Below are 26,864 nucleotides of genomic sequence, written 5' to 3'. Positions count from 1 at the left end.
CTCAAAATGGATCATAAATGTAAAATGTAAATTTAAAACATAAAATTATAAAACTTTTAAAGAAAATCTTTGGGTCCTAGAATTGGGTGAACAGTTCTTAGACACCAGAACTACAATACATAAAAGAAAAAAACTGATAAAATTGTCTTTATCAGCTACAGATGGCAAGAAAACATTTGCAAACCCTGTATCTGAAAAATTTCTCATATCTAGGATACATAAAGAACTCTCAAAAATAACAGTAAAATACAAACAATCCAACTTAAAAATAGGCAAAAAAAACCATGATGAACCATTTCACTGAATAGTATATGCAGGTAGCAAATAAGCATATGAAAAGATGTTTGATATCTCTAGCCATTAGGGAAACACAAATTAAAACCATGATGTTCAATGAATACACATCTGTTAGAACAACTAACATAAAAATATTAAATATACCAAATGCTGGTCAGGGTGCAGAATAACTACATCCTTCGTAGGTGAAAATGTAAAATAATACAGCCACTCTGGAAAATACTTTGGGAGTTTCTTAAAAACTAAACATTCATTTACCATATGACCCAGTAATCACACTTGGCGCTTATCTCAGAAAAGTGAAAACTTACGTCCACACAAAATCCTGTACACAACTTCTGATAGAAGCTTTATTTGTAATATCCCAAGACTGGTTAACAACAAAAATGTCCTGCAATAGCTGAATAGCAAAATAAACTGTGGTATATTCATACCATGGGTATAAGAATAAACTATCAATACATGCAACTTGGATGGATTTCTAGGGCATCATGGTGAGTGAAAAAAGCTAGTCTCAAAAGATCACATAATGTATGATTCCATTTATAAAACATTTTAGAAAAGATAAAACGATAGAAATGGAGAACAGATTAGTATTTGCAGGGATTAGGGATAGTGGGATGCCGGCAGTTGTGGTGAGGGGTTGATACACTACAGTTACATAAGATACTACCAGTGTGGGAAACTGGGCAGAGGGTACACAGAAACTCTCTGGACTATCTTTGCAATTTCCTTTCAATTTATAATTATTGCCAAATAAAAGTTTTTTTTAAAAAAAAATCTTCATTTCAAGTCTTTGGGAGGCATTCCTGGAACACTGTAATAACCCCACATTGAGAAGATGGGTGGGTTTCCCCATACTGTCTAAACAGCTCAATATAAAAGTAACCATCAAGTAGATTCAGTTAGTTCTACCATACAAGCTTCTAGGTTTTATATAAAGGTCAGAAACAAGATAAAATGAGCAGCCAATTCTTCTAAAGGACTTATAAAATTAGAAAGAGCTTCTGTTTTTACAAAAGACAACATGATTATCATAAATAGTGATTATCATATCTCTGCTATGCACCAAACCAAAGAATTATTTTTCTCTCCCCAGTTGTAAGCCAACTGCCATACTTACAGTACTGCCAACTTTGTGGAGGTTTGCATATTTCTTTCTCTGAGCCCCTGCTACTATGCTTAAAATTGCCAAGAAGGAAGGAAGACTTAATAACCACAAGAGGCTGAATAAACATTTGCCTGTGACAGTTCTCTAGCATAAATTATATAATCACTCAGTATTCAGTGATTCTGATTCAATGTCACTGAAGAGAGCAGGTGATCATCACGCACATTTTGGGAATATCAATTGTGGATCACCTGGAAAAGTTTCAAAGTCACTTCTTAAATGCAATTATAGACATCATTATAGCAAAAATGCACCCAGTCACAAATAAGCCTTCTTAAAATGAAATTCTGCAAAAGGTCACTTACCTAGGTTTTTGTTTTGTTTTCACATTGGGCACTATAATCTTGACTTCTAACAGCTAAGTTTTACCCACTTCAGATCTGTTATGAGGATATCTTCAGTGGTTTTATTTTTAACACAGGACTTAATATTAAAGATTTGTGGAGATTAACTAAATCTATACTTTGTACTATATCAGTTTTTATCTTCCTCCTTACAAAGCTGTTGTTAAGAACCCTTGACCACTATGGCTAAGGGGACAGTCTGACTCATTCTCTGTACCTTCTAGGCAGTTCCTCACATTTGGTGTTAGAGCAGTTTTGATTCTTTATGCTTTTCTCAAAATAAAGTCTTTGCCAATCAAATTCTGTAGTATTCAGAGTATCATCTATTTCTGTGCAAGAAGACATTCCCAAACCTAGCGGCTAAAAGCAACAACTTTTTATTCTCTCTCATGGTTCTGAGGTTTGACTGGGCTTGGCCAGGATTTCACATATCAGGTCTCAATGCAGCTGCAGTCAAGGTTCAGCTGCAGCTGCAGCCATAGGAAGGTCTGAATGGGCTAGACATCCAAGATGGCACAGTCACAGGACTGGCTGTTGATCTGGGAACTCAGCTGAGGCTATCGACCAGATCGCCTACCTGGTTGTGACCTCTCCAGGTGGGCTGGGCTTCCTATAGTATAGCAACTGCATTCTGAGATGGAGTTTCCAAGATTGAGCATTCCAAGAGGCTTAGTTGGACTCTGAAAGGCAAGGCTTTTTGTGACATAGCCTCAGAAGTTCCAGAACATTATTTCTGTCACATTTAATTGGTCATGTCATTAAGGTAAGCCCAGTTTCAAGAAGAAGGGTATTAAACTCCAACTAATGATGGAGGAAAGACAAAGTCATACCACAGAATATGCAAAATGGGAGATACTATTGTGTCCATTTTGGGAAAATATAATCTACCACATATGGAAAGTTTTGTTTTTCTTCAATATGCTACTATAAAATGCCAGTTGCCTACTTTACTGGTTAACACAGAAATGACAGCATGGTGCGGTAGCTCTTAGTCTCCCTAAGTGTTCTGTGTCTTTTTTCTTGTTACCTTTCCTAACAGTAGTAGCATTATTAAAGCTGCAGAAACATGGAGGTGGTTAAGTATCAGAAACTCTGTAGTGGAGAAGACTTTTCTGTATAGAGCTGTTCTGTCTAATATCTCAGCCACATGTGGCTACTGAACACTTAAAGTGTGGCTAATCCAGATGTACTATCAATATAAAATACATACCAGATTTCAAGGATTTAGTACTAAAAAGGAATGTAAACTATCTCACTGATAATATTTATGTTGATTATATGTTGAAATGATATTTGGCATATACTGAACTAAAGCTACATTATTCAAATTAATTTCACCTGTTTCTTTTACTTACGTGGCTACTAGAAAGTTTTTAATTATATTGGATTCACATATTATTCTAGTTTGCATAATATTTCCATTGAAAGCACTGGCTCAGAAAATAAACTAAATCATATTTTCCATTGTGTAGCACCACAGCAGTTCATGGTGTTTACACCATTAAATGATTTTCAGGCATTTTAATTACTTCATGCTAAATTTAATTACTTCTCACAAACACATGCTTGTGTATGTGAGATACACAAGCACATTCAAAATCAGTATTTTGGTGTTTCTATGAAACTGATTTCCTTTCCTGAGATTTATACACGGTTCATATTTAATATACCTATATGTTTAGTATATAATGGCAGCAATTCGTTTCACATAAGATTTCAAAGTTGCTCACATAGTATCTCTATATGACCCCTGATCATGTATTAATTTTCTATTGCTGCTATAACAAATTACCTCAAATTTAGTGACTTAACACCAACTTATTACCTTACAGTTACATAAGTCAGAAGTATAAAACTGGACTAAAATCAAGGTGTCAGCAAGGCCATATTCCTTTCAGGAGGCTCTAGTGGAGAATCTGCTTACTTGACCATTTGGGTTATTGGAAGATGCAGTTCCTTACAACTGTAAGACTCAGATCCCTGTTTTTTGCTAGATGTCAGCTGAGGGCCATTCCCAGGTTTAGAAGCCACCCTTGGCTCATGTCCCCCTTCCTCCAACTTTAAAACCAGTGTTGGGCTGCACCCCACAGGCCTACAAGCCCTGTGCTTGCCCAGCTTCAAGACCAAAGAAAGAGCCGGGAGTCAGCAATAGAGTCACCAATAGTTTAATGGATGGCGGAGCTCACCCATCTGAAACAAGGTCCTGGAGCGACACCCCACTGTGTGCGGCGCAGGATATGGCAGCAGTCTTCACTCCCGGGGGAAGGGGAGGTTCCCACTTATAGGGGAATTGATGTCAGAGGGGCTCATTACCAGCAGAGGGGCACATGCCTCACCGCCCCTTTGATAAGAACAATCACTAGCTGGGGCCTGGAAGTATGTTAAACTAGAGTTTATTTCACCTGGAAGGTCAGTCATGTGGGTAAGATATAGGTGAAGCAGGCACTGGTCAGGCAGGGGATGTACAGAGAGCAAGAGAACAGCCATCTTGAGTGGCGTGACCACACACTCCACCCCTACATGCCCTGCACGACCCTTACAATCTTGGTCGGCTCCTCTCCCACAATATCCCTGGGGTCGGGTATGTAGAGGGACACTGCCACCATATACCACAAATACAGACAGGCCATCCCTGATTTCACAAACCCAGAGCCACCCCCAAGGAGGGGCAGGCCCTGGCCTAGTCATGACTCAGCAGTCACAGTACAGGTCTGCCACCCCATGTTATGTTGAGTGACATTAGGGGTGAACCCATTAGGTCTCTCCAAACAACAAAGTTAGTCCCATTAGTTGGACTTGTGTGTCCAGAAGCCAGCCTATTCCACTCCACACAGCATAGCCCAGGGGGCTCATGGGCAGGCGGTTGTACAGCACCATTTACCAATGGGGGGTCCTTCTGACATATTAGCATATGGGACTGGAAGATGGTGACTCCTTTCCCCCCATTGTCAGTAGTCCCCGCCTAGTCACATTAGCCGGGTTGATTTCTCATGGAGGTTCAGAGGAGGTGAGCACAGCATCTCGCTGTAGACGCAGCAATTAGACGCATTTCACAGTGAGGCCAGTGTTGCAGCTCAGTCCTCAAATAGATTTCCTCCCTCATAGGGAGGAAACGCAAGACAACTAATAGGCACTACACAGGGGAGATCGTGACAGTTAAGCAAAATACAAGCGGTAACCACGTTCAGAGATCACACCACACCCGCCTGTGGTTTCTGTCCTGGCCTGCAGCGCAGTTTCAGAAAACTCAAGTTTTCCGTAATACAAGAACATGTCCAAAATCACATATACAATGGCCACCTAGTTTTACCTTGGATGTCCGAACTAGAGCTACTCCATTTTGACTTTCAAATGCATTCCCTTCCTTAATGGCCAAAGCATATGTACAATGCATTTCTGAAAGGCTACAAAACAGGCTGCTCTGGTCAGTCAAGTTTAAGTTAAACCATGTATAAGCCAGAATGACTTCCCCATACTTCAGTATATGCAGATTTTCCCATCATTTCCCCTTTTGACTGCAAATCGTTCAATAGAAAAGCATTGATGATCAAAATATCCATCCATCAATTCTGCGGTGCTGGCCCCTACCCCAGGTTCAGATCATGTCCCTCAGGGCTAGGCCTCCTTTACATTTGCCTAGTCATTCACATTGGGGGAAAACTACTCAGATCTTGTGAATATGCTGAGAGGTATATTAATGGGGAAACACTTTATAGGCTATACATTTCATCACTTATACCCAATTGTCATACAAGCATAGTACGTGTGCTTTTAGCAGCGGACTTAAAGCCAGCAGTGTGACATTTCATGAGTCATTATACTCTGTGACCATTTCACTAGATAATTTTCTTTCGACCCAGAATATGAGGGCAAAAGTATGGCTAACACAGTAACTTTCATAAATACAGACCTCAATTAATTGAACTAGAATGTAACATCCACTAAAACATAATATTGTTCTCTCTAAAATTACCCTCATCTCCACCAAACAAGTCAAATCAAGACTAATTTGCCTGCAAAACAAGTCTGGTCAATTGACCATACACGGTCTCCAAACTGACCGTGGTGGAACTCCTCAGGAGTGTCAGACTGAATTCTCAAAAGGCCTCTCAAGGATGGGAAAGCCATGCTAAAGGCCTGCTATCAGGCCCCACCCCAGTGGATTTCTCTCCTCTAGAGGTCCCCGAAACATCGAGATTCCTGCACATGACAGGAGACAGTCTTTCCCATTCACCTGCTAAGGCTGCTCAGAGCCCAAGAGTCTCCAATTTCTGGAGGAACCAGGAAGAGAGAAAAGAAAAAAATGCTTCAATTCTACCCACAGGTGTAGTTTACCGAATTGCTGTGTGTCATAACTAACTTGAGCAGAAGGGCTTCCCTGTACCTGGAAAACAGATCAAAACCAGTGACATTCCAGACAAACCCCATAAACATGATAACCATATCCACCAGTTCACTCAGTAACCAATCCTTTTGTTAACTTTTTATGAAGCCTTCAGGTTATCCATTAGGATTCTTTAATTTCTTACCCAGTTCAGTATTATAATCTGAAATTTATCAGAGACCTATACTTCTCAAAAAGTCCTTCCTATGAATCTTCTTGAAGATGAAGCACTTTTGCAAAAGCATCAGAATAAAACAATAACTGTCTATAAATGACAAAAACTTTAAAAGGCACAGTTAAACACTGTGTCTATAAATGACAAAAACTTTAAAACTGTCTATAAATGACAAAAACTTTAAAAGGCACAGTTAAACACCTGATCACAATGTAATCAATAAAGAAACTTGGTGACAAGAATTATGACTGATTATAATCTTAACCCTTGAAAACATCAATCTCTGGCAAAAACCAAGAAGCAAGTAATTGTGCATTTCCTGATTGGAAAACAATGCTTTAGTCTTCCTCTCTTAAGCAGGTAGAGGTAGATAAACTTAGACCCTCCCAGCAATTAATGTTCCAATATTTTATCCTATTTGAAATGACCCATGAATTCTCTTCTTTCAACTTTAGTTTCAAGTTACCAAAATATGGAGGGACTACTTTAGATAGACATTCCCAAAACATAATTATTTCTATAGAGTTTACCTAAAAGCTCTTTTTTCTCCTATACTTCTAGAGATCAAGGAAGATTAAAGTCCAGAGAGGCCAGGTAGATGATTTACATCTCAAAAGCACAATTCCTTTAGAAAGCTAGCTTAACCAATTACAGAAGGCTCATTTTGATACCACAGCAGAGCCGTTACAGGCCACTGTTCTCCAGATCTCTGGGCAGCCCCATTCATCAAGGACAGCCACCACAAGGCCCCCCATGAGATAGCCACCCCAGATTTCCCTGCAACTTTCAGGATTACCCCTGCAACTTCGGAGCCCCACATGTTAGTGGCCAGCCACGCCGAGATTACACTTGCAACTTTCGGGCCCCACATGTTAGTGGAGGCCCCTGTAACTTTCCATTCCCCGTCCTGTATTTCCCCACGTCTCGGTGCTCACAGGAGTTTCCTCCGTCTATTCTATGACTCTGCTAATTGTTGGGCTGCACCCCACAGGCCTACAAGCCCTGTACTTGCCCAGCTTCAAGACCAAAGAAAGAGCCGGGAGTCAGCAACAGAAACGTCAATAGTTTAATGGATAGGGGAGCTTACCTGTCTGAAGCAAGGTCCTGGAGCGACACCCCACCATGTGCAGCAGACAGCCAGCAAGACATGGCATCAGTCTTCACTGCGGGAGGGTGGGGGGAAGGGCGGATTGCCAGTTATAGGGGAATTGATGTCAGGTGGGCTCATTAATTACCAGGGAAAGCAGCAGAGAGGCACACCCCTCACCACCACTTTGATAAGAACAATCACTAGCTGGGGCCTGGAATAAGTATGTAGGAAGGTCAGTCAGGTGGATAAGATATAGGTGAAGCAGGCACTGGTCGGGAAGGGGATGTACAGAGAGCAAGAGAACAGCCATCTTGAGTGGCCTGACCATACAGCCAGCAATGGCATATTGACTCTCATGCTTTGAATCTCTCCTTTTTCCATCACATCTTTCTCTGATCCAGCCAAGGAAGGTTCTCTGGTTTTAAAAGCTTAATTGATTAGATTGAGCCCACCCATTTAATCCAGGAAAATCACTCCATCACAAAACCCTGTACTGAATCACATCTGCAAAATCCCTTCTACCGTGTAAAGTATGCATGAGTTCCAAGGATGAGCACAGACGTCCGCTGGGGGCCATTATTCTGCCTACCATAGACAGGAATCAACTTTTTACAGGGAGATAAAAATCCTTACAGATATATCCTTGCCATATGTAAATGAAAGAAAAGTATTTTGCAAATGAGGTACCTTGCCCTCACGCTGAATCATATTCATAATCTAAATCCACTAGGACAACTAGAGATTTACTTCAAGTTTATAGGAATATCAAACTAAAATACTTAAAAGCTACTCTGGGACATAAAAGCAAACAATTCTTGGAGTAATAAAGTTTTGTCAGTCAACAACCTTAGTTGAGTTTCTCAGATAAACTGTGATAGTTATCTCTAAGGAACACATTAAGGCAAATCTAGTTTCAATTTATCTCCCAGAAGAAAACAAGCAAATAAAGTCATGTCAAAATTCAATAAACTCTTTCATTATGGTTACTAGACTTTAAAACATATTAAAATTTCTGATTTAAAAAAAAGGACCCAAATAGTGTGGGGCAATTTGTAAATCACTAACAGTCTTCTCCAATTAATTATTAAGTGTAGTCAATAGCCAGGCAAATCAACTACACAAGTTGCTCACCTGTGTCTGATCCTGCTAAACCTACTTTAGCACAGAAATAAAGCTACAAGCTGGCCTTTGAACCTAAACTTATAATGGTATGATAACTTTTTATTCAGAGCCTGCCTACAAATTCATTAAGAAATATTGAATATGTTTCAATAATAAAAGGTTCTAGTACAAATTCCAGTGTGGCAGGGTATGGCGGGGCACAGAGGGTGGGGTGGGAATCCAAGCAATTCTCAGAACACCAGCTGGCTGTCCTACAGTTCAACTCAGTTCTGACACTATCTACCTCGAGATAGCATCACATTCCACAGGTAAGGGTTCAGTCCTACAAAACTGCCTCTCCCACGTCACCCCACTTCAAATGCCAGTCACAAGTTCAGATTGTTACCTATGCTTCTGACCAACTGGCTATAAATCACAGGTTCCCACTACCCCCTCCTCAGGTTCAATTAATTTGCTAGAGCCACTCACAGACTCAGAGAAACTATTACTTACTAGATTACCAGTTTATCATAAAAGGCTGTAACTCAAGAACAGCCGTATGGAAGAGATGCACAGGGCAAGGTATGTGGGAAGAGCGTCCATGCCCCTCCAGGTGCGCCACTATTCCTGACTCCCCACATCCTCATCAATCCAGAAGCTCTCTGAACCCTGTCCTTTCAGGTTTTTATGGAGGCTTCATTACATAGGCATCACTGAATAAATCATTGACTACTGGTGATTGAACTCAACCTCCAGCGCCTCTCCCTTCCCTGGGGTTCTGGAAGGTGGGACTGAAAGGTCCAATCCTCTAATTATATGGTTGGTTCTCCTGGCAACTAGGCCCCATCCTTAGGTCCAAATGTTACCTCAAACATAACAAAAGACATCTTTACTACTCTCATCACTTAGAAAATTCCAAGGGTTTTAGAAGCTCTGTGCCAGAAACAGGACAAAGACCAAATATATATTTCTTATTATAAATCACAATATCACAAATGGAAATTGATCTATAAAGAAAAACCTGACAAGGTGATATTATCAGTGACTCATAATTGATTTGCATTAAAGAAAGACAGGTTTAAATGGAAAATTGGCCTGTTTCAAAAGCAAAGAAAAATCAAATATTTGAAAGAAGCCTATTTGTAAATTAATGGCTAGTACTTAGTCTCATATCCCACTTTTCCTTCTTTCCTCTTCATTTCATTCAAACTGCAGTGTTTATATTCCCCACACCAACTGCACTATGCTGATCCCTGCTTCTGTGTCTTTGCACAGGCTGTTACCCGCTTCTGGAATTCCCACCTTCCCATGCGTCAAAAGCCAGCATAAGAGCTTTCTCCGCTGTGATAACCTTCCCTGTTCAACCCCAAGGTAGTTAACCACTTCCTACTTGGCCCTATTATTTTACTTAGCACTGACCACCATTACAGCTCTTATTGTGCTCTATATCACTTATTTATTTGTCTGATTCCCCTTGACAACTAAGACTGAGATTGTTCAGACTCTGAAATCACCAGTTCTTAGCACAGTGTCTCTAGAAAAATTATGTGACTAGAAATTGCAACCACACTAATACAATTTTAACTCAAACTTCACATTTTAACTATATTTAGTGGTCAATACAAAATCTGTCAACAAATATGTTAAATTCCTCTTAAAATCCTTCATAAGTATTATCCTACCTATAATTTATATACAGTCATGCAGTTTCTAGGTGACCATATATCTCGGTCTGCTTGGAACAGTCCTGACTTATGCCTTTTGTATATCAACTAAGGTCTGTTAATTATTTTGTCTCACCTCCATCTCTCAAAAGTATCCTGATTTGAATGACAAATTATATGACTACCCTAATAATTTTCTGAACATTATCAATAGCAAATTAAATACTACAGAAGGTCGAATATACTGCCCATAGTAGCTAGCACAGGATAATATCCCATTGTTCAAGGCCTACCAAAAAAAAACTTTTTATTTTTTCAATTAACTGTTAGAGTGGATTCTGTGGTGCTTCACTCAGATCCCATTTTCAGCTAGAAATATCAGCTTCTGATGGCTCACAACTCTGTCCCTCTCCAGGAACTGGCTCTCAGCTGCAGGGAACCACCTCATCCAAGGTTACACTGCTCCCACAGGTAACGACTAACAGCTGTAAGGATAAAAAGATGCTTCCCTGTCTCAGTTTGGGACAACTGAAGTGCCAGCCCAGCTCCAGGGCTACCCATGGGATGGCTGAGACTTCTATTGCAAGTCACCTTCTCCCTCTGCCCAATCCTGCCTTCTTCACTTCCTCACATGTGTCACTCCCAAGAGAAAACTCCAATAAACCTTCATGCTAACCTTTATCTCCAGAGTACCTGATCTAAGATAGCAATCTTTCTCTTCATTGTAATATCATCTCCTAGCTATGAACTATAGTAGGCTCAGGACCCTTATTTTTTGTCCAAGTTTGAACTAACGCTGCATGCCAGGACTCTTGCTTCCTACTTTATTCCTGTCATTTCTATCATTTAACCTATTTCTCTTTTTATGTAACAAAGAACTCTGAGTAAAGTCCAATGTTTAAAAAAAAAAAAACATAGCAGAAACTTTTGAGAACTATATGAGCAGTGCCTGAACTCTGGGGGGTAAAGGAATCCATTTCTTGGGAAAGGGCCAGTTGAAACAATCCACAAGGTGAATGACTAACGTGCCCCACAAATATTAGAAATCATGACTGTCTCTGCTGGAAGGCAAAAGATGAAAACAAAAGACTCTCAGCCTTCAGATTCTCTGGCCTAGAGGATATAACCTTTACGGACTTTCACCTGTTATTGTTCTCTGCACAGACTCTGTCTTGCCACTTTAGGATATCCGCTATTAATTTCTAGTTATTTTTATTTTACACAAATTACCTTTTTCTCCTCCTGTGTTCTGGTTCTATCCAGCTAGTACCCCCTCCCCTTTTTAAAAATAATTATAGCTGCCTACCTTTGTTATTTTGGCTTTTCTTATTAATTCAGTAATCATGTAATCATGTAGCCTGCATCTCTGTAGGGCTCTCTCGATTGACTTTTACTTTTAAGAGAAATTGGAACATTAGATCACAAATTAGAACATTAGATCACAAATAAGAGATCCGTGAAAAGATTCATTCCCTCAAAAGAGGAATCTAGATGCCTCCTTTTCCCCGGTGAGCACTGCATAAGCGCCTTTTAAATCCCAAAGTGATCATTATTAGCAAGATTTAGCTTGTTAAGAAAGACTCAGAGTAATTATTTAATAATCAGTCCTCCAAGGAACTCAGGAACCTTTAGGAGAGGAATAAGATTAGACCCCAAAGCAGCTGAAACAATAGTATTTTACCACCTTATTTCCAAAACAGTTCATAGACTAGATACATGCCCACTATCTAGTCCTTAAAACAGGCACAGAAAAGAAAACAAGGAAGAAAAAACCAATTTTTCCCCATTTAACCAGACCCCCCACCATTTATTATTTCTCTCAGCTCCCTAATTGTTGAATTCTTGGTTCCTATATCCCAGCTTCAAAATCTGTCTCCAGTCTCCTTGATTTTGATAATTCCTTTATATGTTCTTGGATTTCAATCTCATGTTCTTTTTTAAAAAATTTTTACTGGAGTAGAGTTGATTTACAATGTTGTGTTTGTTTCAGGTGTACAGCGAAGTGACTCAGTTATACATATACATATATCCATTCTTTTTTAGATTCTCGATCTTATGTTCTAATCTGAGTTTGGTTCATCTCTCTGATTTTGGCATATCTAATATTGTACAAACCTGTACTGGATACTATTTACTTATCTTCCTCCTCTTACTTCTTCATTAACTGAGGCTGTAAAATTCAGATCTATAAACTAAAACACATGGTCTCCAACATAATCAACCACTCAAACATCAGCCACCACTATGGTGTAATTGATAAATTTAAGAATATAAAAATGTAAAGCGTCTAATACAGTGTACCTGATCCAATAATGGATCAGTTCTAATATGCAGTCCATGAAGGAAGGAAGGAACAAATGAATGAACAAAGAAACGGAGAAAAGGAAATAGATTTGGAAGCTGCCTGTACATTTTTAGAATTTTAATTCTAACCTGTCTCTAGTATTTGAATAGTCATTTGCATATAGATCATCCTAACTGCTTCAGCCCAACATCATGAGAAATAAGGCTGAAATTAATTTCAAAATGGATTTTCAAGAGAGAGGTGGAGGTCTTATATGCAAGAAAAACCCCATAACATCTCTTTGTTGTCTCCATTGAATCTTTATAATTCCCCAAGACTGGGAACGCATTAAACCTAAGACAAACAAATGAAATTGGTCTCTGAATGACAAAAGCCAATCCATTTGTTTTTTATTCACTCAACAAATTTATAATGAGAACCAACAATATGCTTTCACATAAAACACCAAAAGATAATATTGGGCAAGTGAGGTCTACAAATGCAAATTGGTCCTTTCATGCAGTCCAGGCCTGACTCATTTACTCTAGCAATGCCATCTCTCCTTCAGCCCTCTAACATCCCCCTATAGTAAAATACCAAGCTGAGTGTTATCTTCAATAATAATTCTACATCACCTGAAGATCCTCTCTCTTTAACAACACATCCAAAGTTAACATCGACATGATTTCAACCCACCCCCAGAAAAAATTCATGTCTGCTGATTCTTAGTACTAAAGCGTGATGGCCACCCATCTCCAACTCTATTTTCACCAATTATAGAGAAACCACCATTTAAAAATAACTGATTTCCCTCTAAGATCCTTCCTTCTTCAGAGAGCCTCCTTGTTCCACCCCATCTACATGAAGAATTTCTTAACTATGTTGTACATCAGAGAAGATGGACTAGACCTAACTAATCCTGGAGGCATAACAAAATCAGCAGAAATATCTTAGAAAAATATACTTCTAAGTTTTAAAAGACAAAAGTTAAACTTTCTCTGATTCTGAATGTTCCCTGGAGTATATTTTTTCAATGAATAAAAATCCTGTTTCAAACCATAGCGAGAGGTAGATCCAAATGAACAGACTGTGATGAGAAAATTTTGTTGCTGAATATTCACATCGATTTTTAGAAGAGACCTATACTTTGCAAAATAAGACCTTTTATTACAACAGGCAGTCTATTATATAAATTTAGTAGATGCTTGAAACCCATTCCATTTAATATCGGAGAAGCTTTTTCTCCATTACTTGCTATATACAATATGTAATAATTTTATTCATTCTTTCATTCAAAACTACAATTTAGCCTTTTCTAAAATGCCAGGCATTGTGCCTAGGACTGGGAATAAAACAGTAAATAAAACAGACGAGATCTGCCGGCATAGAACATAAAGTGAGTAAAGGATACTAACTACAATGGATTTGAAACGTAAAGATTGATAATGATTCCACAGAAGAGACTAGGAAAGACTAGTACTAGGTATATGGCCATGAGCCTCCCAAAGATGCCCATATCCAAATTCCCAGAACCTGTGACTGTTACATTACATAGCAAAAGGAACTTTGCACAAGTAATTAAGGTGGGATGATTATCCTGAATAATATTGGTGGGCCCTATCTAATCACATGAGTCCTAAAAAGTGGAAAACTTTTCCTGACTGTGGTCAGAGAAAGAGATGTGAGGACAGAAGCAAGGTTAGAACAATGTGACACTGCTGTCTTTGAAGATGGAGGAAGAAGGCATTGAGCCAAGGAATGTGGGTGAACTCCAGAAACTGGAAAAGGCAAAGAAATGGATTCCTCCCTACAGCCTCCAGAAAAGAATGCAGCCTTACTGACACTTTCATTTCCAACCCATTAAGACTTGTGTCAGACTCTTGACTTACACAGTTGTAAAATAATTATTGTGTTGTTTTTAAACCACTAAGTTTGTGATAATTTGTTACAGCAGCAATAGAAAACATATATATATACATACGTATATTTAAACTAATATATATGTATATTTAGAATGAAAATATTAGAGCAAACATATATGATCATATGGTTAGGTGGTTGTCTGTTTTATTTGTTATAGACCCATCTGGACTCACATCCTGCTAATTTCTTACTAACGCGACAAGACATTGAACTTATTGAACCTAGAGCTTCAGTCAAAAAATGATCGAGACTTGCTGATCTGTTTAAGGAAGTAAAGTTATTTAGACTCAAACTGGTCATGTGAACTGAGTCTGAGAAAAACATAAACTGCATTTATTCCCCACTACTAAACTGCTCTGAACTCAATAAACTTGCAAAATTTGAAGCCTTGAAGTCACATTCACATAAAAGATCCACAGATCCTGATGAGAGTTGATTTCGCTTTAACTTCTCCTGGTTATCTTTACTGCATCTGAATTATCTTTAAGCATTTACTTGATCAACATAGGTCAGTAACAAAAGCTCCAAACTAATCTGAAAAGCAAATCAGGCCCACCAAATGAGACACAACATTCCTTAAACTAGGAAGCTGAGGACTGAAGTATGAGGGTTGTCCTAACATTTTTGAACCAACTGAGAAAGTTTTGAGTTCAGCTAGTTTCAGGAAAGTACATTCCCTTCCGTTAAAGCTGAAGAAACAGTTATAGAGAAGCATTATTGGTGATAGAAACCTAGAGTAAAAATAAACCTGGAAATGTGTTCTGATAATACACCCACCCCACCGTTTTTCTAGATTGGTTCCTGCTTTTTAATTCCAGTATTCATTGGCTTGGTCAGATAGTCACGTTAGTCCTAAAATTCTGCACTTTTATATAAAAAGGAACTATTATACTGCTTTTCGAGTTCTTTTTCATAATGATATAAATGCATATTTTTGTTTATTAATAGGCTGCACTTATCAATAAAATGTTAATATATAAATGGGTTTCTGATCCTGTGAACCACGCTGTATAACTTAACTCCTCCTGCTCTCACCTCTACACCAACATGAGGGCAGGTCACCAGACATTACCCACACACACAATAAGTCTTTCATTCCCTGAAGAAAAATGCCTTCCTCAACAAGTACTTAACATTATGCCCTGGGAAAAAGAAATATATAAATATTCTTAGATCACCCACAGAACAAGCTTTCTCACCTCTGTGCTCTTTCTTTCTTGTATTCCTGTTCTCACTATTAACCCTCCCTACATTTTCTCCACAATTATCATATAAATATAATAAATAATTACAAATTAATTGTTTCAGGCACATTGCCATTTTAATTTTAAAAACTGAGAAGAAGCAAGTGCTAATTCAATTTACCTGTATCCAAATAGTAATTACTGAGCACCTGCTACCTGAAAGTCTCAGTGGCAGGGCCAGGGACACAGCCCTCGCTCTCCTAGAGCTTCTGACCAGTGGAGAAGGCAGATAAGTAACACAGGAATTCCAACAGGAATGAGAGTTATAAAGGGGAAAGTGCCATGAGGGAGAGATATTTCAGGGGATGTTTGTACTCCTTTGCCGGAAGGAGAGAAGAGGAAACATGGGGGAGAGAGGAAGGAAGAAGAAAGTCTCCATCAAGCATGAAGAGTAGTGCAATCTAATCAATTAAATAAGTGAGAAATATTTGAATTCCTACAATTAAGTCTACCCTTAAAAAATTAAAATTAAAATAATTATCTGGACAAGCCAAAAAAAGCTACTTACCTTTGATCTCAATTATTTGGATATTACAGATGGAAGAGTCTCTTTCCACTTCACTCTTCTAACACAGAACTTACCTTTTTTAAACCAAAATATCTAACAGAAGGATATTAGTAACATAAATAAGTTTTGTATACTTGACAAATGGGCCATGAAACTGAACATCAGATTAAAACCTCATTAAGAAAAAAAGCAGTGAATGTACAAAAGTGCATATATATTTTCAGTGGCTTACTTAGCATATTTGATACCTAGATACTTTTTAAATGCCCCCCTCCTCTATATAACAAAATTACTCTTCAGTGATAATCATTATTTTCCTGATTTGTTCTTTAAAGCAACTGACAATTTTCAGAAGGAAAACAAATTTCAAAGTTATTATTCAGATTGAATGAAATATTTCATGTATGAAATTTACATTTACCTAACAAAACTATTACCCCCTGCAATTCACACTGTTTCATTGTTATAATTTTAAAATTTAAATTAAAATTCCAAGTGATCACATAAAATAACAGAATTAAAGTAACTCTAGTTCTCTGTCTTTACAATCAGTCATCATTGTTTATTCTGAATCTGCTGTTTAAATCCATAGAGAATATAATGTTTATCAAAGGATAATCATAAAAATGTGTTAATTTGAATCATACATACACATATATTATTAAAACTCAACAATAACCACAGCAATTATTTAGGATTTAGAGAAAAAATGAATTTATGAAAAACATTATCACTGACTTTGAGAATTGCTGGTGCAGACCAACTTTTAGTTGGCTTTATTATTTTTTATAAATTTCTAGAGGCAGTGCATCTTCTTAATGATTGCACCCAGGGCAGAATGTGCCCATCACTTCACCCTTTGTATGAACAGTTTTTAACCCAAAGTTGAAGAAAGCCATAAAATCACCATTATTTTTATATGGTATATGTTTACTACATACAAGAGCAACTTCAGCGTCCTGCCACTGGGCAAAAGGCAGCATGCTCAGAAAGGAGCCCTGTGTTTGGCTTTTAATGCTCTGCTATCACAGTTTTGAAAGTCTTAACAATTTCACCTTTGAATTAGTGTAGATAAGTGAAGTCTGATGGGGCAATAAAGCATACGCCCTAGACTTAACATGCAGTCCTGCCTCCCAGTGCCTTCAAGGGACAGGTCCTCAGCCACCTGCTCCACAACCCAGCAATTGCTGCCACCCTCCATTGCTGGTGGGGGCCTTGGTACAAGGCAGGATGGGTGGGGGTTATGGGGTAAGGCTACAGAAATCTGTGAGGGTCTATGTGCTCCTAAAAGTATCCCTATACCCTAGAGAACCAAACAACCAAACTTTAAATAGCAAATAAAAATAATATTTCTTGGGTCAATCAAGACTGTAAAAAAAAGGAAAAAACTTTCTTTTTTTCCCTGTTTTTGAACAGGCCTTACATTTTCATTTTGCACTGGGCACTGGGCTGCACAATTACGTGGCCATCCCTGCCTATGTATGTGGGTGAGTGTGTGCATATGCATGTTATGTTTGTATTTAAAAGACTAGAATAACTTTCTCTATAATAAAGTAAATTTATCTATAATTTTATAATTTATAGATAAAATAAACATATATAACTTTACCATATTTTATCCATAAAATGAAACTACTAATTTTAATAGTTTACAGATCAGGGGAGAAGGAATTTCAACAGAATAGTATCTTCTGAGTTTCTTGTAACTGATGAATTCTCTTTAAAAATCTTTAAAAATATATTATATGCTAAAAATTGTGATATTCCAGCTTCAGAAGCAGGACATGACATTACTAATATGTTCCTCTTATTAAGAAAATCTGCTTTACAACTTTGATATCTTGACAGGCAAGAGATTTTTGGTCAGAAGCCAAAGTCATCAAATATTAAGAGTCTGGAGATACATCAAGTGTGTTGAAGAAGCCTTAAAACTCACTAATTTTAGCACATTTGAATTATTCACATAAATTACTTATACTGAAAAATCCTAAATCTTCAATCTCACACCTAAAAAATCTTATGCTTTGTAACTAATCATTTTCAAAATATACCCTCATAACTCTTGAATTATTCCATTATAATAAAGCAGATGAACAAAATATTCCCATTATAAATTTTTCTTTTTTTTACCTCTATTATTTAAGGAGTCAATATTCATGATCAATATATAGCTGACAATGTCTTCCTTATTTTAAAAATGCAACTAAGTTTTGAATTTAAGAGTAGTCATAGATACTCCATAGATGGATGTAGATATATATACAAAAAGAATATTATAAATAAATATATATACGAGAAATGATATCAAAAGGACCTTGAAACAAATATTTTTGCATTTGTCTAAATTCAGACATTGTTTCTAACATTCCTGAAAGATAGCTAAAATTGCAAAAAATCTATGACATTGTCACATTTGAAAAAGGTTAAAAGTGATCCAAATTACACCTTCAAAAATGGCCCCCGATCCCTATAGCATTGACTTTATCCCAATACCATCTAAATTCTAACTTTGTTATTCACCAACATAATCCGGAGCAACTTGCCCTTTTCTTTGTCTTCTTTTTATCCTTTAAATTAATGTGCAACTCCAGTTTCCTTTCTCCAATCCTGACTGCCTTCTTCAACTAGTATTTAGATACTGTCTCAAGCAAAACAATCATGTATAAATAACCTTCTGGTTGAATTCCATCCCTAGAAACTCCTGTCTCCTGGCTGCACTCTGGGAGCAACCCATGCAGAATGAACTCAAAAGGCCAATCCATGTAAAATCAGGTATTCATTTGTAATTTATCAGATTTTGTACACCGAAAGAATCTCAGCACATACCCAATGGACGGGGTGGGGGAAAAACAGTTACCTACATTGTTCATGTACTCTGAAAGCAGGTCCTGGAGAGCCTGGCGAATGGCATTGCATTCTGCGATAATTCGCTCCCGATGGAAATCCCTCGTGCATGAAGAGTCAGCCAACAGAGCAGCCCCACTGATAATGGCTTCGAGGCGTTTCTCTAGGGACGGTCTTGTTTCCTCCTCAGTCACTGTGAGTGGATCCAAGACAATTAAATTCTAAAGGAAAAACACATTTAGATGGTTAGAACTCCATGATATTCTATTTTTAGGAAAAAATAATTAGTATTTTGTTTTCACATTTGGAATTCATATGTGATGATAAAGACAACTGTACTTTTACTGCCTCACCCAGTTCATGTATCATTCTATAAAGCAATGATTATTCAGGGCAGTGACAAAAATTGTGAAATTGTGAGCATTGATTCTAGTGTCAGTCAAATCTGTATTCCAATCTTGCCCTTCCCATTCACCAATGGTGTGAGCTCACTCAGGTGTCTTATGTACTGTAAGCCTCACCTTCCTGATATGTAAAACTGGAATATTAACATTGTTTATCTCATAAAACTGCTGTAAGAATGATATGAATGCTTAATACAGTGTCTGGTACATATTAACCGTTCTTTACAATTGTCATTTTCATTTAGCACTTCATTGTTTACAAAATATTTTCACATATATTATCTCATCTTGACAAAACTATAAAGAGGTGGGCAGCAAAGATATTGTTAACCACACATTTCAATTGATGGTGAGAGAGGCTGAGACTGTCTTGCCCAAGGTCATTAAGCTATTAAATGGTGAAGCTCAAACAAGTATTAAGGTCTTGTAATACCTAATTCCATACTGTTTTCGTTATACCTCACTGTAAGTCATACAATCTAATTAATCTTAATACTAACATATCAAAGAGAATTCTAAATTTTAATTATTCATTTTAAAAGTAAAATTCCATCTTCCTGTTGATTATAACTTCCAGACATTTCCCACCATTGAAATCTGACATGTTATTTTTAAGGTTTCCATTAGATACGTCTTCAGGCAACAGAAGTCAAGATAATCTACAGACTTTGAAGAAAAGGTGGAGAATATGAGGCTCTAAGGATCCTTTCTTAAAATACAGTAAGAGAGGAAGCCTTTCAAGGTTTGGGCATAATGTCATAATTGGAGAACTAGTTAGTATCAAATGAAAGCTCTCTGTAGAACCTTTAACATAAAATGAAATCATATAGTGATCTTCAGAATGTGTGTGCATGTGTGAGTCTTTACACACAAATATACACACTGAAAATCATTGATCTTCAGAGTGCACAATCATATATATTTACATATATAGAGAGAGAGGTATATGTATATTGTGTGTGTATATTGTGTATAGATATAATCTTACACTGATGGTTGCACTATATCATATTATGATAAATATTTGGGGATCTAAAGTAGCCAGGATAAAATTTTAAAAGCTACAGCTCTAGGCCAAGTTAGGGAGAGAAAACCATTATGGAAAGAAAAATAATATTAAAACAATTATACAAAAAGAAAAAATAGTACTGTGTAATGTTCACATATTATATGATATAATGTAAAATACAAACTAGAAATAGATCTTATAAAAAATTGGTTAAATATCTTTAAATTATTCAGAAGAATTCTTCCTTTCATGCCTCTATTTCCTTCCTATTTTTCTACTTCTCTACTGAGTATCTCCATTTTTCTCTTTTAGATGGAAACAAATTTTTAAAAAGAAAGAAAATTAATTTTACAAATGCCAAATTTAATATTTTCTTTATCCAATGCATAATTTTTTTGGTGAGACGATAATCCCAACCATGGGCTTGCCCATCAGACAAGGATTCATTTACATCTAAATATACCTCCTTATTTCATTTGCTATTTTTACCATGTCTTCTTTGGCTCACTAATTTAGTACAAACATTCCACTCCAATTTTCATAACAATAATTGACCAATTAAAACCTTTTTGAAAATGTCCCTCCAATGTGACATCATCATTAAGAAGAGACACTGAGGGCAAGAGAATTTTTCTTCGATTGCTCAAATGCAATTAGTAGATGTGATAGGGACAGTTAACATGTTTCCAGCATTGTAATGATAGGAAAAGTTGATTAAATTTGAAATCTATACACCTATAAGTATTACAAGAAGAAGCTAGTAATTTTAGGTGTTCTGGCTGTGATTTCATGTCAGAAAACATCCTCTATTGTAGGAATAAGTTCACCCCAGTTCCTGCTCTCCACAGCCATTCCCCAAACTATCCTAGCCTTTGGATTTTTACTTGTTTGTTGACTTTTAAGACTCAGATTCTTCAAGCTCATCTAAACTCAAACCATTGCCTGCTCTGACATTTGATGCTCACATGCAGCCTCTTGATTCTGCCTAAATCTAATGTCCCCCTATTCATATCCTATAGAAGTTTTCACTAATTTTGTCATTGAGTCAATTAAAAGGTGAGGTTTTTTTAAAATAACTTTAATGTTCTATGAAATATCACTGGATATTTGAGACCTACTGAAATAAAGAATGATCTCTTCTGGACATCAGTGAGATGATGAAATAGGAAGTTCCATACGTCATACCCCTAAAGAAATACTGATTTTAACAATAACAATAATGAGAATACCTTTATGACACCCTGGGAGAAGAACTGAGAGGTTCCAGTACCCACGTGGAGCAAAAACATCAAAGAACACAAGCACTGAAGAGGATAAGAAGAACAGTGTCACTTTACCCACGTCACCTCTCTCCCAAGGCAACACAGCTCAGACCAAGAGAGACTCACCTTGGTCTGCAACTTCTCCCATTGGGAAAAGCGAAAACAAAGTGAACACTTGGCTCCCCAGCCTTGCGGGAAGGTGTCCAAGAGTCCCATTTCCATCTCTCCACACCCACAACATTGAGGGGATTGAAATAGCTAAATAATCTGGGGACAGCAAAGAGTAAATAAAAAGGGTAGGAGCTCATAGAAACCAGTATACAGATATCAAAAACCAGCAGCAGATCCTACTAACTAGATTACAGACTCTAATAAGACCCCTGACCATGAACCCAGTAGGACCCCCATCTGCAGACCCCAAGATTAGCCACCGTGCACCCCCAGTGCTCCATGCAGCCCCCTCCTGTAGCCAACACTCCATGTTCCCCTGCAGACAATGCATGCGATCTCCCACAGACAGCACACAGATACTGGCATCCAGCTGAATCTGCTGGATTGGGAAAAGGTGCACAACACTGAACAAACACTTCAGGGCACTGCCCTAGAGAAAATAAATAGGAGGCTCTCAACACCTGGCCGGCTTTGTGGGATCAAGAAAAGGCACAGAGTCTAAGACTTCTCCTTCACAGAAAACAAGAGGAATGGAGCAAGTGCATCCATAGAAAGAATCTAAGAGACCCTCAGTATCTCTGGCAAGGCTTACTCGTGAAGACCTTTCTCCCTGAAGCTAGTCAGTAAAACCTGGAGGAAGTGACTGCTTCTTCAAAAGTGAAGACAGGAATACAAGGTTTCAAGGAACATGAAGACTCAAAGAAATATGATATTACCAAAGGAACAAAATAAACTCTAGTAGCTGACCCCAAAGAAATGGAGATTTATTAATTGCCTGAAAAAGAATTCAAAATAATCATCTTAAAGAAATTCAGTTAGATAAAAAAGAACACAGATAAGACAACTCAACAAAATCAGGAAAATAATACATGAGTAAAATGGGAAGTTTCAGAAAAAGAAACCATAAAAAAGAACCAAACAGAAATACTGGAGCTGAAGAATATAATGAATGAACTACAAATCCACTAGAGAGAATAAACAACAGACTAGAGCATGCAGAAGAAAAGAGCAGCAAACTCAAGGACAGATCATTTGAAATTATCTAGTCAGAGTTACAAAAAGAAAAAACAATTAAAAAGAATTAATAAAGCCTACAGCACTTATGGGACACTATCCAAAAAACCAATATACACATTATTGGATTCATAGAAGGAACAGAGAAAGAGAAAGGGTTAAAGATCTTATTTAAAGAAATAATGACAGAAAACTTCACAAATGGGGGAGGGAAATAAATAACCAGATACATGAAGTACAGAGAACCCAAAAAAGATTGAACATAAAGACATCTTCATGAAGGCAAATTATAATCAAACTGTCAAACATCAAAGACAAAAAGAGAATTTTGAAAGCAGCAAGAGAAAAGCAACTCATCTATCACTAGGGAGCCCCCATAACACTACGAGCAGATTTCTCGACAGAAACCTTGCAGGCCAGGAAAGAGTGGGATGATATATTCAAAGTGCTGAAAGAAAAAAAGAATGCCAACTAAAAATATTATAACTGGCAAAGCTATTCAGAAATGAAGGAGAGATAAAGACATTCCGACACAAACAAAAGCTGAGGAAGTTCATCACAACTAGACCTGTGTTACAAGAGATACTAAAGAGATATCTTCATATAGAAGCAAAGGATGCTAACTAACAATGTGAAAACATATGAAAGCATAAAACTCATTGGTAAAGGTAAATATATAGTTAAATTCAGAATACTATAATATTGTAATAATGGTGGGTAAATCACTTAGAGTCTAATATAATGGTTAAAAGAAAAAAGTATTAAAAATAACTATAGCTACAAAATTTTCCTAATGGATACATAACATAAAAAGATGTAATGGTGATGTCAATAACATAAAATGTGGGGGGAATAAAAGTGTAGAGTTTTTGTATGTGATCAAAATTAAGTTGTTATCCGTTCAAAATAGACTATCATAACTATAAAATTTGTTATGCTAACCACATTATAATCATAAAGAAAAAACCTGTGGTAGATACATAAAAGATAAATATTAAGTAATCAAAGCATACAACCATAAAAACTCATCAAATCACAGAGGAAAATAACAAGAGAGAAATAAATGAACAAAGGAACTACAAAATAGTCAGAAAATAATTAACAAAATGGCAATAGTAAGTCTTCACCTACCAATAAGTACTTGAAATGTAAATGTACTAAATTCTCCAATCATAAGACATAGAGTGGCTGACTAGATTCAAAAACAAAAACAAAAGTCTTAAATCCAACTATATGTTGCCCAAAAGATACTTACATTAGCTTTAAGGAAATTGAAGGGATGGAAAAAGATATTCCATGAAAATGGTAACCAAAAGAAAGCAGGGGTAGCTATAATTATATCAAACAAAATAGGCTTTAAGTAAAAAACTGTCATGAGACAAAGAAGGACATTATATGATGGTAAAAGTGTCAATCAAAAGAATATAACAATTATAAATATATATTGCACCCAATATCAGGGCACCTAAATACATAAAGCAAATATTAACCAATTTGAAGGGAGAAATAGACAAAAATACAATAATAGTAGGGAACTTCAGTACTCCACTTTCAGTAATGGATAGTTCAACCTGACAGAAAATAAATAAGAAAACACTGGACCTAAGCTACCCATTAGGCCAGATGGACCATAGACATATACAAAGCATGCCATCTGATAGCATCAGAATATACATTCTCAAGTATACACAGAACATTCTCCAGGATAGATCATATGTTAAGCCATAAAACTGGTCTTAAATTTAAGACTGAAATCATATCGAGTATCTTTTTCACCCACATGATATGTGTAATAATAATAGGAAGCAATAATAGGAGTAAAATTAGAAAATTCACATATATATTAAAACTAAACAACACATTCCTGAACAACCAATGGATCAAAGAAGAAATCAAAGAAAAATTTTAAAATATCTTGAGACAAATGAAAATGGAAACATAACATACGAAAACTTATGACATGCTGCAAAAGCAGTTTTAGGAGAAAAGTTAATAGCAATAAATGCCTACATTAAGAAAAAAAGAAAGACCTAAAAAAAAACAACTAAACTTTACACCTCAAGAAACTAGAACTAGAAGAACAAACTAAGCCCAAAGTTAAAGAAGGAAGGAAATAATGAAGTTGAAAACAAATAAATGGAATAGAAACTAGAAAAACAATAGAAAAGATCAACAAAAAATTAGTTGGTTTCATGAAAAGATAAACAAAATTGACAGATCTTTAGCTAGACTAACTAAAAAAAAAAAAAGAGAGAGAAGACTCAAATAAATATAATTGTAAATGAAACAGGAGACACTACAATTGATTCACAGAAATACAAAGAATTGTAAGAGACTATGATAAACAATTATGTAGCAATAAATTGGATAACCTAGAAGAAATGTGTAAATTCCTAGAAATATACAACCTACCAAGACTGAATCATGAAGTAACAGAAAATCTGGACAGATCAAGATTGAATCAATAATTAAAAATTTCCCAACAAAGAAAAAAACCAAGATCAGATGTTTCACTAGTGAATTCTACCAAATATATAAGAACTAATATCAATCCTGCTCACACTTTTCCAAAAACTTAAAGAGAAGGGAACATTTCCAGACTCATTTTGAGGCCAGCATTACCCTAACACCAAAGCTGCCTGATTTCGATATTTCAAGAAAAGAAAAGTACAGGCCAACATCCCTGACGAATAGATGGAAAAATCCTCAACAAAATGCTAGCAAACTGAATCAACAGTATGTTAAAATGTTCATACAGCATATCCAAGTGGATTTATCCCTGGGATGCAAGAATGGTACTACCTATGCAAATCAATAAATGTGATATACCACATTAACAGAATGAAGGATAAAAATCATATTTTCTCAGTAGGTGCTGCAAAAGCATTTGACACAATTCAACATCCTTCATGATAAAAACTCTCAACAAATTAGGTATACAAGGAATGTATATCATCACCATAAAGGCCATATATGACAAGCTCACCATTAACATCATAGTCAACAGTAAAAAGCTAAAAGCCTTTCCTCTAAGACCAAAACAAGACAAAGATGTCCATTCTTGCCATTTTTATTTAACATAGTACTGGAAGTCCTAGCCAGAGCAATTGGACAAAAAACAGAAATAAAAGGCATCCAAATTGGAGAGGCAGAAGTAAAATTGTCTCTTTCAGCAGATGACATGATCCTATATATATAGAAAACTCTAAAGATACCACCAAAAAACTGTTAGAACTAATAATAAATTCAGTAAAATTGTATGATAAAAATCAACAATATAAAATCAGTTGCATTTCTATATACTAATAATGATTATTCAGTAAATACTTAGGAATAATTTAACCAAGGAGATCATAGATCTGTATACTGACAACTATAAAGCATTGATTAAAGAAACTAAAGAATAAAATAAAATAATAAACAAATAAATAAATAGAAGGATATTCCATGTTCATGGATTGGAAGAATTAATATTGTTAAAATGTCGATAAAACCCAAAGCAATCTACCAATTCAATACAATTCCTACCAAAATTCCAAAGGCATTGTTCACAGAAGTAGAAAAAACAATCCTACAATTCATACAGAATTACAAAAGACCCCCAATAGTCAAAACAGTCTTGAGGAAGGAAGACAAAGCTGGAGGCATCACACGTCCTGATTTCAAACTATATTACAAAGCTGTGGTAATAAAAACAGTACGGTACTGGCATAAAAGCTGCCACATAGACCAACATAACAGCAGAGAGAGCCCAAAAACAAACCCATGCTTACTACAGTCAAGGATCTTCAACAATGGTGCCAACAACACAAAATGGGGAAAGTATAATCTCTTTAATAAATGATGCTGGTAAAACTGGATAATTGCATGCAAATTTACTAAGATCTTATGTTAAGTGTTCTTACAATAAACTATTAATAATAATAATAACAACAATAATAATAAAGGGAGTCAGAGGAACCTTTGGGTGGTGAA

At 36.6% G+C, this 26,864-nt stretch overlaps 1 protein-coding gene across 1 annotated transcript in view; it reads right to left on the bottom strand.

Moving 5' to 3' along the window:
* Positions 1-26,864, bottom strand: part of CTNNA3 (catenin alpha 3) — a 1,729,751-nt gene that overhangs the window by 1,187,298 nt on the left and 515,589 nt on the right. The window contains 1 exon segment of the mRNA XM_036828186.1: positions 19,047-19,250. Within this exon segment, the coding sequence (XP_036684081.1) occupies positions 19,047-19,250 (204 nt within the window).

Source organism: Balaenoptera musculus, chromosome 16, assembly GCF_009873245.2.
Source record: "Balaenoptera musculus isolate JJ_BM4_2016_0621 chromosome 16, mBalMus1.pri.v3, whole genome shotgun sequence".
Lineage (NCBI taxonomy): Eukaryota > Metazoa > Chordata > Mammalia > Artiodactyla > Balaenopteridae > Balaenoptera > Balaenoptera musculus.
The sequence above is the reverse complement of the archived record's forward strand: the minus strand, read 5'-3'. Positions and strand labels throughout refer to the sequence as shown.